At 40.8% G+C, this 15053-nt stretch overlaps 1 protein-coding gene across 1 annotated transcript in view; it reads right to left on the bottom strand.

The window, feature by feature from the left end:
- Window positions 1-15053, bottom strand: part of BAZ1A (bromodomain adjacent to zinc finger domain 1A) — a 70009-nt gene that overhangs the window by 39155 nt on the left and 15801 nt on the right. Inside the window, exons 3-6 of the mRNA XM_009902982.2 lie at window positions 11962-12105; window positions 4876-4977; window positions 2922-3009; window positions 819-953 (exon numbers count right to left, since the gene is read on the bottom strand). Coding sequence (XP_009901284.1) covers window positions 819-953; window positions 2922-3009; window positions 4876-4977; window positions 11962-12105 — 469 coding nt within the window. The remainder of the gene's footprint in view (window positions 1-818; window positions 954-2921; window positions 3010-4875; window positions 4978-11961; window positions 12106-15053) is intronic.

The following is a 15053-nucleotide window of genomic DNA, read 5'->3' as shown; positions in this document are numbered from 1 at the left end:
TCAAAACTTATTCTTCTACCTATCTTTATAGTTTAGTGTACTAAACAGTGTTTAGATACAGGCAAGTGACAGAGACACAAGCTATATCTGAACATACAGGTAACATAACTGTATCTCAGAGTACAAATTAAGGGGTTTTTTTTAGCAATTTATTTATTACTCATTCCCAGAAAGGACAAGTACTTTGTTTCTTTCCAATACTCTGAGAAGATAGATCATTTCTCTGGCCCCACCAGGAAACTATCAATTATTACTCAGCAATGAAACAATCTAATGGCAACTTCATCTCAATTCATCCTCAAAGAAAAGAAAAAAAAGGAATTCAAGGCTGGTGTTCTGCCAACTGTTCTGAAAGCTCAGAAAAAAAGACTTAAAGACTGTGCTGATGTGTTCTCACGAAATCACAGAATGGCAGGGGTTGGAAAGGACCTCTGGAGACTGAGTCCAGTTCCCCTAGGGCAGGCCACACAGGAATGCATTCAGGTGTGTTTGGAAAGTCTCTATAGAGAAGATGACTTCATAACCTCTCTGGGCAGCCTGTTCCAGTACTCTGTCACCCTCACAATAAAGAAGATTTTCCTCATGATGAGTGAATCTTCCTGTGTTCCCATTTTGTGGCCATTGCCCCTTGTCCTATCACAGGGCACCACTGAAAAGAGACTGTCCCCTTCTTGACAAACACCCTTCAGGTATTTATAAACCCTTCTCAGTCTTCTCCACACTAAACAGCCTCAGGTCTCTTAGCCTTTGCTCATAAGACACATGATCTAGTTCCTTACTCATCCTGGCAGTTCCCTGCAAATAAAACCATTACTTACAAGACTAGTAGATGCCATCTTTGGAGGCCTCCCTCGTCGTCTGCTTGCAGGACTGAAGACAAATGTGGGTGGGTCATCAGGGAAGAAGTAAGAGAAATTTTGTTCTGCTAGATTATATTTTGCAATTGATGTTGCCTTAGTGAAAAAAAGATAAAAAACAGACAGTCATTGTGACATGAATACCTTCTCACAAATATAATTAAGGAATCATTAATTCCCCCCCCCAAAAAAGACAACAGAAGTAACTAGATTCACAATTTGTTAACTTAGGATAAGAAGTAAAACTATGAAGCAGTGTAAATGTAGAGTTAAAACATCAAGTGAAGAATAACCTAAGCAGCACACATATCTGAAAATAGTTATCCTCATTTGGCAAGATTTTATTTCTTTGGATGCCTTTTAGCAAACACAGCTGGACAGAGTCTTCCTAGCAAGTTACTGAAACGTGTTGAGAAGGACTTTGTTTTACAGAGAAAGCTGGAAAATTAGTTTACTGGGAAAAAAAACCACCATAAAACCCAACCAAAACCCACACAGTTCTCTGTCATACCTAAACATTTCTGCAGGAGGAGAAAATTTGACTTCCCTCATTCTAAACTGTCAAAATTTCTTTTTAAGCTGGCTTTCTCAACCTTGTGAGTTCAGGAAGCCTGCCCTTTTCAAGTGGTATGGCTGAAGATACAAAGGAGGCACTCCAAATAGGGCTAGTTTGTGTAACTGCTGAAATGCAAAGCAATCAGCAAGGAACAAGAAGATATCCCACAAAAAGGCTAAAGAGAAGATGACAAATCACACAGATTGCAACAATTTTTCTGAAGCTCCAGAAAGCTTTGCTAATCACCAGATCCAGCACACTGTACCACATCAAGGACAACAGGATTGCTAAACTATCCTCTTCCTTGGGTTTGTTATGTCTTTCAATTCTGTTTCTTTTCTTTTAAAGAAACTGACTTCAGAGTTGCAAACTGATTTAGAAATTAATTGCCTTCATTATTTTCTACAGCTTTCAAAAGCAAGACTGTAACTGATGCTCTCATCTCTCAGCACCTTCCTGGGCAGAATGAGGAGTTACACACCTGTATGAGGATCCCTCTTAAAAACACACAAAATACACAATGTAATGAACAAATATTGTGTTTCCTAAAAGCAAGATGAAGATAAGAAGGATTTCAGGGTTAAAGCAACACTAGGGTGCTTGGTTGCATGGTTTAGTTGATTAGGTGTGTTGGATAATAGGTTGGAGGCAATGATCTTGAAGGTGTCTTCCAACCTGGTCTATTCTATTGAGAGTTTAGGGTCTTCTGTGGCAGAGAAAGCAAAGCAAGGGAAATTGCTACCTACTTGGTAAGTGTGGGAAACACTGCTCAATTCCTTAAGCACAAGGAAACAGAAATTCTCAGTCATCCCACACAGACCAGAGATTTGAATTTCAGTCTACACTTGCACTAAGTATCATCGCATCTCTCCACTTCAGATGATAAAAATATGCATCTTAACATCTTCAGCATCTAAGGCCTCATCAAAAGTCTGTTCCAGCCACCTGAAATCTTTGGTATTTATGGCTCACTGAGTAACTGGAAACTGAATTCAGTCTACAATATAATACAACTGAAAAGCATTACACCACAATAATATTAACTTACTGTACTGAAACAGAAGTAGTTACTTTTAATTTGACTTTGAAATAGCAGCAAAAATCAATAAGACCTTGAAGAATGAAAATAACTCTCAAGTTACACTAAGCAAAACTCTATTATGCTTTCATAAATAACATTTTTTCTAGGTACAAGTTTACATTTTTATTCTGGGGACTCTTCTAAACTGGTAGCCAAAGAAGGAAGTACAGGCTTAGTTTTGGCTTCACAGAGAGAGAAAAACTACCTCTTTGATAACAAAGTTAACAAAATTCTGCTTTTACAGGAAAAAAAAAAATGCAGCATTTACCCCTTTATTTTGGAACAGCCACAGACTAACTCAACATGTTATACTTGCAAAAAGATAAGCTTGTAGTTTAAGAAAGAAGCTCTGAGTAGCTAGTAGAGAAAAGCCAAACCAAGACTGAGTAGGGTCAATAATCTATCCCACCAATTATTCCTTATTTACCTTAGTTTTAATGACTCCATCGTGTGGCTCACAGTGTTGTTTCAGAAAAAGTTTAAGTCTGTCACGAGAAAAGAGGTGTTTCCTCCTGCTGTATTAGAAAGGAAAGGAAACATAAACAATAATTGGAGATGCAAACTGATAAAATCCAGTTGACAGTACGTGCCAGAACATGCGTAACAGATCACAATGAACCTTCGTCTCATTTCCTTCATTATGAATTGCATCCTTACCCTTGTAACTAACTCAATTCTCTGCAGCCTTGATTCAATTAATAACTGCCTCATGAGTAAAACCCATGTAATACTTGAAACAGTTGTTTAAGCACCTGCAATTTCTGTTTTGATGATCCTGATATGCCCTCTTTTACAGACATACACAGACAAACTCCACAGCCTCTTCCTCCCAATTAGATCTTTCAAACATTCCCTTCTCTGGACATGTTCCAGCAACTCAACATCTTTCCTAAACTGAGGGGCCCAGTTTAGGAAAGATGTTGAGTTGCTGGAACATGTCCAGAGAAGGGCAACAAAGCTGGGGAGGGGTTTGGAGCACAAGCCCTCTGAGGAGAGGCTGAGGGAGCTGGGATTGTTTAGCCTGGAGAAGAGGAGGCTCAGGGGAGACCTTATTGATGTCTACAACTACCTGAAGGGAGGTTGTAGCCAGGTGTGTGTTGGTCTCTTCTCCCAGGCAACCAGCAACCAGAACAAGAGGACACAGTCTCAAGCTGCACCAGGGGAGGTTTAGGCTGGATGTCAGGAAGAAGTTCTTCGCACAAAGAGTGACAGGCCATTGGAATGGGCTGCCCAGGGAGGTGGTGGAGTCACCATCACTCAAAGTGCTAGGAAGAGACTGGATGAGGCACCTGATGCCATGGCTTAGTTGATTAGATAGTGTTGGGTGATAGGTTGGATGTGATGATCTTGAAGGTCTTTTCCAACCTGGTTAATTCTATTCTATCAGAGTAGATTTTAAAAGCCCAAATAAAACTGAAGTCAAACTGTTTTAGAAGAGGGTGTAAAGAAACAAGCAAACAAAGACAGCAGGAAAGCAGCATTCACATCTCTCAGACAGGGAGGTAAGGCACAAAAGTCTCAAGCCCACAAGCAAGAGGGATGAAGTCCTGCACTGCTCAGTCAGGCTGTGGCACTCCTTGCTACGGGGCAGTGTGTGCTCTAAACACCTCCTGGCATCCCACGGAACCCACACCACTTCATAGGAAGGAGAAAACCAACTACACAGGACTGGATCATGAAAAATTCCACTCAATTCATGCTGTAACTAAATGACTTGAAATTACTGTGGTGTTTTTGGTGGTGCTGGGATTTGTCTGGTTGGGTTTGTGAAGGTTTTTGTTTTGTTGATTTTTTTGTGTTGTCATGCTTCCCCCTCCCCCCACCCTCATTGCTGGCTTTAGGGTTTTTCTTTGTTTTCTGGTTGGTTGGGTTTTTCCCCCTCCCTTAAAGTATCCAGCTTATAAAGTTTTGATGCACAATCTACTAAAAAAAAAACCCCAAACCCAACACAAAGATAAAATTATGTTGCTTAAGGAGCAAACTCTTCACAGCTTATGTTTTAAATCAGTAAAGCTGTCTGACTGCCAATGTCTTCTCCAACATTTCAAACCAGCAGTGCTGGCAATGCCAGTGTTTCATCAGTATCATACAACAGGGTTCTCAAACTTTTTTCCACCTGCCCCATTAGTCACAGCAGTAGGCACATCAGACACAACAGCAGGTCTCATCTGCATTCCAGTGAAAGCACAGAGTTGTCAGGAGCTGGTATTTGTGTAGTAAAGCTTGGAACCCTTGCTCCAGAAAGCCTAGGAAGCAGCATTTTGTTCCAGTCTTATGTTTCTTCTAACATGTTATTTTTAAATACTGTTTCCTATCAAAAGTGTCTTACAGCAACTTGCACAGCTCACACAGTTCTACAGCTTTCATGCAGCATTTTTTACCTTAATTGAGATGCTTTAACAATAACAGTTTCATACAGCTCTTTTTTAATAGGTTGGACTTTGTATTTGAACAAAGAAGGCTCAATTATGGCTTTCTTCTCCCTTAAAAAAAGAAACATAAGAAAAGGTTAACTACAATCACAAAATATCAGCCTTATGTTGCACATGTTTAATATAGTTATGCACATACACAGCGGACCTCTTGAAAATACCCAGCCATATTTAATACAGTCTGTAATTTCCACTAGGTGTCAAAGAGGACCTGTTCATTTCTGTCAATTTTTCTGCCACTACATATAGATCTGCATCAAAGCCACTTCCTGCAAGGAACAGGAAAAGGGGACAGGAATGTTTGTTTTCTTAAGAGGGAGAAGGGAGACAAGAAGGAAAGAAAGGACAAAAAGAGAAGAGAAGTAATGCTAGCCTTCTCAGGGACAGGGATGCATCTCCTTAATACCCTCATGATGGCAACAGAAAGGCAGGAAAAAGAAGAAAAATGTGAGAGAGTCCAAACCACAGAGATAAATAAAGTGCATATAAAGAGAAGCCAGAGAGCTATGGCTCTCAAAATGAGTAAAAGTCAGACAGAATCTGGTTCTGAAATACTGGTTTAGAAAAAGCACTCTCACCTCCAACATTCTGAAAGTAACAGAAATAAGGCAATGCATCTACACTTTCCAATAAATTCTTATTCCCCCCAAAGTACACTTCCATTGTACAGCTTTCAGAAACAGAGAACTAGATTTCACCACCCCCCCACCCCCCCTACCCCAGGAAATATTTCTTCACTTTTAACTTTAGAGTGACTGCTTTCTTAAAGCTCTTGCTAAGAGATGCAAGAGGGAGCTGGGGTTGTTCAGCCTGGAGAAAACAATACTCTGGGTGAGACCTAATAGTGGCCTTCCACTACCTGAAAGGGGTCTACAAGAAGGCTGAAGAGGGATGGTTTACCAAAGCCCTGTAGTGATAGGATGAGGGGCAATAGTTTTAAACTAGTGAAGGGCAGATTTAGGCTGCACATTAGGAGGAAGTTCTTTACTGTGAGGGTGGTGGAACACTGAAATAGGTTGCCCAGGCAGGTAGTTGTGGCCTCATCTTTGGAGATATTCAAGGTCAGGCTTAACAGAGCTCTGGGCAACCTAATCTAATGGAAGACATCCTCACTCACTGCAGGGAAGTTGGACTAGCTGACATTTGGAGGTCCCTTCAAACCCAAACCATTCTATGATTCTAACCACCCAGGTCTGGTGTGCTGCCAAAACAAAATTCACTCCTTTAAAAACTGGAAAAGAGAGTTTTTGCCACAGAGAATATAATTCAGGTACTGTAGTATATTGGTTTTTGACAGACTTCATGAACAGAGTTAAAGTAGTGAGATATTCCTTAAATAATATTGCACTTTGCTTTCTGGGCCCCTCAGCTCAGGAAAGATGTTGAGTTGCTGGCACATGCCAGAGAAGGGCAACAAAGCTGGGGAGGGGTTTGGAGGGCAAGCCCTATGAGGAGAGGCTGAGGGAGCTGGGGTTGCTTAGCCTGGAGAAGAGGAGGCTCAGGGGAGACCTTACTGCTCTCTACAACTACCTGAAGGGAGGTTGTAGCCAGCTGGGGGTTGGTCTCTTCTCCCAGGCAACCAGCACCAGAACAAGAGGACACAGCCTCAAGCTGTGCCAGGGGAGGTTTAGGCTGGGTGTTAGGAAGTTCTTCATAGAAAGAGTTATTTGCCATTGTAATGGGCTGCCCAGGGAGGTGGTAGAGTCACCATCACTGGAGGTGTTTAGGAAGAGACTAGATGGGGTGCTTGGTGCCATGCTTCTCTTAGGGTGGTAATTTGTAATCAAAAGTCATGTTGCTTTATCAGGAAGAATTTATTTATCATTTTATTTCAACAGTATGGGAAGGTAAAGAAGTCATGTGGCTGAACTACAGCTATGCATTTCATCAACACTGTCAGTCCTTTTGGTAGGGCTTGAAGCTACAGTCTGTGACAAAGCAAAATAAATCAATGTACCACTTGCTGTTCTTTAGCCTTATAAAGAACACACTTGAGATGTAGTGAATTGTACTTTGCAAGGTTGTTGACTAGAAAATTTGTTACTATTCTCCTTCCTTCTCCAATAACTCTGTGAAATAGAAGTCCAAAGAAATGCAGTAGTTGGATGGCTAATGGATAGACTCATTCATACAAATTAAGTATAAAAGAAACAGTACTTATCCTATTCACAGTTACTGGCATTTTAGATGAGAATAATTTGCAAATCTCTGGAGAAAAAGTATTTACAATGATTATATGATCACCATGGTTAAAAACAAATGAAGGGACAGGCTGCCCAGAGCAGCCTGATCTAACTGGGGATGCCCCTGCTGACTGCAGAGGGGGTTGGACTAGATGACCTTTGGAGGTCCCTTCCAACCCAGACCATTCTATGTTTCTGTGAAAGATTTAGACTTGAACTTTAAACAGCAGCAACACATCTACTGGACCTACAGTTAGGCACTATGACATATTCTGGCTGCCTTGCATGATGCTATTCAATTTAAGAGTCTAAGACGAGTCACACAGACCAACTCTTATTAAAGAAATACAATTTTAACACACACACACACACACACACACACCCAGGTAGTCGATTAGCAAAATAGAGATAAGCTGTGTAAACAAGGGAATACAGTAGACCAACTGGCAAGATTTTAACATCTCTGCCAAACAATACAGTCTGTTTAAAAAAAGCTTCATATTTTGGTCAGACTGTAACTTGATCTTCAATGATCATCTTCAGTTTCAAGATGGGAATGCTAAAGTCATAAAGGCTGTTGCTAGGAATTTCTGAGTAGTATCAAACTTCTTTCATCATGCACACCCTTGTTTCCAGCCCCTCAGTCTAACAAGCTAGAGAAGGACCCAAACAAACAATCATCAGAGAGAAAATAAAAGGCATCAGGGTGCCAGTGTTATACCAAAAGTATATTAGCTTATTTGCACCTCTTGATTAGATTCTAATTTCTGATACACTCTGTAATCAAAAGCAGAGGCCAAGGAATAATCAAATAGTTAACTCTTGTATCATTAACCTTTGAGTTTGAGTAAATCCTCATCTTCAGTGGGTCATATATAACAGTTGTGTTAAGTTTGACTTGACAATGATTCTAGTTTCCCACCTGAGAAGTTAATGCATTTCTGAGATCTCCTCCACGAAGTAAAAATGTTGCTTTGTGCAGAAGAGGATGAAAAAGGTCATCCAGCACACAGAGGAAGCTTTGACAATTACACAGATTACCTAGATTATCTCACTTTGACATGAAAATAATTGTACATATATTTTACTTTATAAAGCATTATATACAACCAACAAGTTAGCAAAGGTTAGATCCGTTTCACATCAGAGGCCCCCTAGGAGTTAAGTATTCCCAGGAGAGCTCTGACAGAATACCTTGCAATTTAGTAGGTGACAACTGGGCCTGGGTCACCCCCTCTTCTCTGCTGCACTCAAGTAAATGTGCCCCACACCTGGCAGTCTAGCATTTTTTTGAATGAGGTTATTCTGAGCCACTGACAGACAATAATCTCATCAGCCTTTCAATTACTTTGGTATGGTGACCACATGACTTGGCTATAAATTTGTGCTTACAATCCTACTGTATTATATTCAGACAGTATGGTCTTAAGGTAGCTTTACCCAAAAAGTTCTCAGACTTTGTCCTTGAGTTACCATGGACATGTCCAGGACATGGCTAACAATATTATCTGGTCTGAATCATGCTGGAGCTACCTAAATCTTGCAGTATTAATACAACTAAGAAAATTACAGAGAAAAACACTGAAGGATAGAGGATCAGGAATGCATCAAAAATGAATGCTGTCCTCCTTTCCCAAAAAAAACAGACAGTGGCTTTTCTTCTTATCTTTGACTAAGTTTGGGAATGGAAAAAGCTCCCTTGAAAGAACGTTAGCTAAATACCACAATCATTTATGGTCTCCTCATGCTCCAGTGCAAGCCTTACACAGAGGTAATCTGTCAGTGTATTGATCCTGATAGAAAACCTGGTTGCTGTTGCCAAGCTGCTTTACATCAAGCAATTACAACTGCCCATTTGGAACCAGGAATGTTCTGGGATCTGATTATAAACTTCAACAGGGAAACCCAGCAAGCTGAAGACGGTTAGCAGCAAGTTACTTACACTGCTTTAGGGAGAGGACAACAGCACTTGGCAACAAACCCCTGACTTCGCACATTCTGATGAAGATTTTAGGCTGCCTTTGATGCAGTACTTTTGTCTTTCTTTTCACAATATAAAGTGGACTAAGACCCACCATCATTATTGTTAGCTTCAGGGGGTGGAGCAATGGGAGAGGAAGAAAGGAAAGAAGAAAGATAAGGAAGATGAGGAAGGATTTGTTCTACTGAAGACACTGTATAGCCTTAATGACAGGAAGCTATGACCTCACTTGTTGACATACCCTGTTTGTAACTTCTTCTAACAGAGGCAGAAAACTAGGCTGAAGATGGAAATGAAATATGGATGAAAAGGTTCTACTGGCCTCATTTCCAAAAACTTTGTTAGTTCTGCTTGCATCCCAAAATTTGCAGAAATAATGAAATCTCTCCCCAAATAAAGACAATACTTTGAAATTGAATAAACACACAGATTTAGTGCCACGAACCAGCCAGTAAGCCAAGAAGAAATTTTCCTTCTAGCATTTCTGATGTGGTCAGTGGTCCACATTACTCACAGATCTGGTAGAAGGAATGTCATGAATTGCAGCTAGCACTGTATATATTTGGCAGTCCAAGTCCCTCAACATCCAACTCCACTCTCAAATGCTCAAGCAAATGCAGTTCAATGAGTTCAACCTTACCCTTAAACATATTAATGTGAACTATGAACACTACTATTCTATGATAACCACTATCCTGCAGTACCAGAGGGTGCCAGGGCGTAGTATTAACAGTTTAAAATCTCAGAAGATTGCTACTTTTTACTTCATAAGCCAGGCTCTTCAAGGCAGCCTATTTTCTGAAAGGGTGAAGGAATGAGAGCACCCTGGCCTCTGTCTACCCACCCAACCTCAGCTCTTAAAGCAGAAAACAAGAAGAAAAGTCAGCAGGAACATTTTTACAGTGCATGTGGCTATTTCTGCCCCACACAGACAGGGTAGGGGCAGAGAACGGTCGGGATCTCTAATGACGTCTATTTTCAGTTAAGATTCTTCAGCCTTACAGAGTCTTCAGGAAAAATATTTGCAGATGGCCCATCAATCTGTGCTGTGCTCCCCTCCCCCTCTCTCACACACACACCGAGCATCTGCTATACCATTGTTTAACAGCACTGCAGCTTTGTACGATGGCTGGGTCTCAAAACCTGGAGATCTGCATGCAGACAGAGGCAGAACTGCGGGTTCTGCACACATCAACTTGACACCGGTCCCAAAGCGAGTAACATCTATACTTTCCACAGTCAAGTTGCTCCATAAACAGCAAAACACAGTCCCTTGAGGCTGCAAAATGATGTCATTCACTCTAGTGGGATTGTTTTATTGCTATGAGTAACGGTATAAAGAACCTCGGATGCCAACATACAAAAGCTGACAACAATGCCTTTCAGATAGGCTTTACAAGGACAGTAAATAACACTAAGTTTTCATATTCCCAGAATATATCCAGAACCTAAATGAAGTGTTATTACAGTCTTGTATTTGTTACAAAAACACCCCCTTAAAACTTCTAGTAAGCATTTTAAAGCTGCAATTTAAGCTGGTAGCATAAATGCTAGATATGGCATAGAGCACTGCTTCAAAAAAAATTTGTGTATTTGCACAAGATTTCTCCAGGAGAAAGAAATTTTCCCTCCCTTGTCTGCATTGTCAAAATAAGTAACCAGACTGACTGGGAGTATAAGACTCAATCTTACTCCCAGCTCTGCATACATGAAAGTGACAGCAATATAAAGGGATCAATTCCACAGTCAGCTCTGTGCACGCCTGCATAATTCCAAGAATAACCTCCTTTCAAATGCCATATGCCCTGTGGAACACAGAACATGCATTTATTTTCTCAAAGAACTAGGACCTCTTCAAGAGCAACTTGGAAGCTGCCTTCAAGGGACACTGGAGAATTAAAAACAAAAAACTATTGATCCCATGTTATTTTCTTAGTCAAGTGAGAAGTTCCACCCTAGTTACTCAAGGCATGTCAGGGCATGGAAGTCTTCATGCAGCAATCAATGAGAATGACCTCTGCATCCACATGACATCTCAAAGTCAGTGACAGCTCCTGTAAAGCCTGTATATTGCTAGATATAAGATCAGGACCCACTGCAAACCATCTTCTCCCATCAATATTGCCATTGTGATGCACAGAAATCTTTCTTCTCATTATTCTGCTAGAATAAGCTGCATATGTAAGCTCTATTACTGATCAGTTGTGGGATACTCCAAATGAAACACCACAATTACAGCTAAAAAGCTGTCTTACTCAACGTTATTAAGCTACTCCAGCCTAGAGGTAGTGCCTTAAGACAAGACATACAGTTACCCTGCACCTAAAATCACATATGGACACATGCACAATGAAGAACGCTTTCTACATTTTTATGTTTTGGACACAAACACAGCAAGTCCCTGAAAAGACTTTTCAGAGAGTTCCAGCAAGAGATGTCCTCTAAGGCAACCTCAACTCTGAGCCCTGTGATGGAAGTGAAGTAATGCAGCACACTAAGTGGTGCCAGGTTGCAGAACCACAGAATGTGACTGTGTTTTTCAAGCAACAGTAGTGCAGGTTCTGCAGTACAGAGAGGACTAGTGATAGGCATACATGGCTCTTCCATATCTCTCAACAGAAACACCATCATTCCAAACAGATTAACAATGATTATTTTGCAGGCACTTTAGATCTTCCGCTGCACAGTTCTCTGGTGGATTGCACATAGCATAACTGGCACCTGTGAACATTCAGCTTGTCACTTTCTGCTGGCTGAACGCTCACAATATATACAGATAAAGTAATTTGTCTCAGTCAGGCCCTGCCATGTCTGCTTTAGCCTCATTTCCAGCCTAGTCCAAATGCTTTGCACTGTACAAGTAACATTTACCCATTTTGTGCTGAGCTATTGTGCGTTTCTGAGTCGTCACTGTCGCTGATGACAATTGTGTCTCTGTCAGTGCTGCTGGTGTGCCCATTTGCCATTCCATTGTGATGGGCTGGAGCTATGACTTCCAAAATCTTGCACTGCAACCTGAAATAAAACACAGACATTTACTGCTGACAGACTTCCACTAGTGCAAGAAAGCCTAACGTTCTGTGATGCTGTGTGTCTGAAGTTGTATTAGATTTTACTTCAAGAATATATAGCTGAACACTGTTGTCCACTAGACAACTATACCTAAGAGCCTTGCACTGAAATGCTAGGTAAAATATTGATGTCATGAGTTCCATCAAATTAACAAATTCACCTGCTTACACAGCTATCAGCTGCACTACTCTGACAATACATGAAGTCACTGGTTGAATTACTTGTGGTTGTAATTTCCTCCCTCCCATTCTCATTTAAATAATAGTTAACTATGTGTTACTTTACACACCAAACCTTTTACACTTATTTTGATAGCAGCCTAAAGAAAAGCAGAAGATTTTCACATCCTAAAAGGTTTTTTACTTGTAAGAGATCATCTCCTACTGCTGTCGATGACCTAAATAAACAAGGCTGAAATGATCATTATGCATCTAATCTTAATAATGGCCCATTTATCTGCTGACACATATTAAGGTTCCATCTGGCACACACACAATTGACAAAACAAGTCTATCCCTTTGCCAACCTGAATGCTAGTTATAAAAGGCAGAATTAACTGCATATTAAAAAAGAGAATTAATTGACACTTCACACTGGGTAGCTATTAGAGCTGGGGCCTAACCACTAACTTTCACCTCTTTCTGCAGTTCTATGGTTGATATTTTTTACTGTAATCTCCTAAAAACTTGCCTGTTCCATGAAAACTAACTAGTAGTCAAAGGATGCTGTCACATACTACCACTAAAAGCTCAGAGGGTGTGGGGAGAAAGAACAGATAGTAGTTCTTTTCTGTGGGCACTAAACACTGTGACTCGAAATAAATACAATGGGAGAATAAGTACAGCACAGGGTTTGAATTAGTGTGGCATCACATCTAAGTTAAAAGAACAAACCAACCCTAACAAATCTGTGACAAGACAAAAATCAGAACTCAATACTGGGGAAGAGGAAATATTGTTCAAGTACTTGTTAGACACCTCTTTCTGCAATCAGACAGTACTGTCCAAAACCAGCACACACTTGGGCGGTGGGGGGAGGGACAAAGGTTGGGTTGAGGGATGAAAGTTGAACACATGATAATATCCTAGGTCACATTCATTTGTGAATTTAGCCAGGATGTGTAGCTGTCCCTCAACTGGGAGAGAGCTCCAGGATGCTTCAATGGTTATCACAGAATGTTAGGGTTTGGAAGAGACCCCCAGAGATCAAGTCCAAACCCCTGGCCAAAGCAGGATCACCTGGAGCAGGTCACATGGGAACACATCCAGGCAGGTTTTGAAAGTTATGTTATTCAAAAAATAATCTTAAACAAACAAATCCTGACAAAACAAACAAACAGAAACTATTCTTGTCCTTACATGTTCTTGAACACAATATAACCAATGCTTAATTGCCCACAGGGACACCAGAGCTGCCTGCATGCAGAGGCAGCCTGAGTCTGCTGGCCTCACTAACCGCAGGCACGCTGCCATTCCAACGCAGCCAGTCCCATTTCCAATGCTGGCTGGTCTGGAAGACATGTATTCCTGGTGAGTGGAGCCCAAGCTAATTAACTGTGTAAAGCTAAATAGACTCTCTGTAAAGAACCAAAAGCACCCCAAGAACGTAATATAGGCAGAGCCTGTTGGCTGTTCACAAAGTGAGATGAAGTCCAAACAAGGCTTATTAAGGTTTGGCCCAACTCCAGAATCCAAGAGAGGGAGGTCTGTCATTACAGGATCTTGGTTTTCCAATATTCAGAGCATCACAGCAGCCCCTTCATACTAAATAATACAAAGCTGATTCCATGGCACAATGGATCATGTTGTACTGTGTTTTTAAACCCAAAGATCTCTTGCTAAAGGAGACCACTCAGTAGAATTGTTTTTATTTCGGATATAAAATCCATTTCCTAGAGTTCAATTCAATATTAAAAAATAAAACCACTTCAAAATCAATTTCTATTAACCAAAACCCACGTTTCAGACTACTGACACTTTCTAGTTTGTTGACTCCGTGAAGTCCACGAGAGGGAGCGCACACACACTAAACTGGCAATCAGCACAACAGCCACATGAAAGCTAAAAAGGAACTTAACGATACAGTCTCTTTGTCTTTTCATGGCATTGGGTAACACACCACACACCAATCAATCCATCCAGACAAAAAGACTTGAGTATTTAGTCACCGAGTACCTCACCAGCACTTAATCTACCCGTTTTGTCATCGGACAGCCCTGTAATTTACAGGGTATCACATCTCCCCCTGTAAGAATGGAAATCCTAACCACTTGATTCAGTAGGTAGCAAAATCCCCAACAGAGCTGCTTCTCCTCTCCCCACCGGCGTTCCCCCTACCCACTCCTTTTTTGTTTAAGTTACTAAAGAGACACAATGACTAATGGAAAAAGTATCACAGAAAGTGGTTCTCCATCCTCTATGTCTTCATTCAAATAATTACCAGAAATCTTTGGGGAAGGAATTAAGTGAAACACACATTACCTGGCTCAATAAATGCATAATCCAATGACACTGGTTACTGATAGGCAAGGTACTAAAGAAAGTGATGCAACTATTCCTTCTGGCATTAAAGAAATAATCTACAAATGAAGTCTTTTTTTTTGTCTTGCTATAGTCAAGTGAAGGCTAGTAGCCACCAATGCCCTGGGTTAAGAGAGGCAGTTCTAGTGCTCTTCTCAATAACCTCATCATTCCCTTAATTAACTTTATTATTATGAAATCTAAGGGCAAGAGACACTGACTGCAAACTGTGGCACAGGACATATTTCCTCTTGAAACCCAACTCCATCAATCTTTCTCTAGTTGAAAGATTCTGGACTGTGCTTGGAGGAGCAGCTTAACACAACAGCAGAAAACTTTCAAGTTGGACTGAACCTTGTCATTCCCAGAAGA

This window comes from Dryobates pubescens, chromosome 5 (assembly GCF_014839835.1).
Source record: "Dryobates pubescens isolate bDryPub1 chromosome 5, bDryPub1.pri, whole genome shotgun sequence".
NCBI lineage: Eukaryota > Metazoa > Chordata > Aves > Piciformes > Picidae > Dryobates > Dryobates pubescens.
The sequence above is the reverse complement of the archived record's forward strand: the minus strand, read 5'-3'. Positions and strand labels throughout refer to the sequence as shown.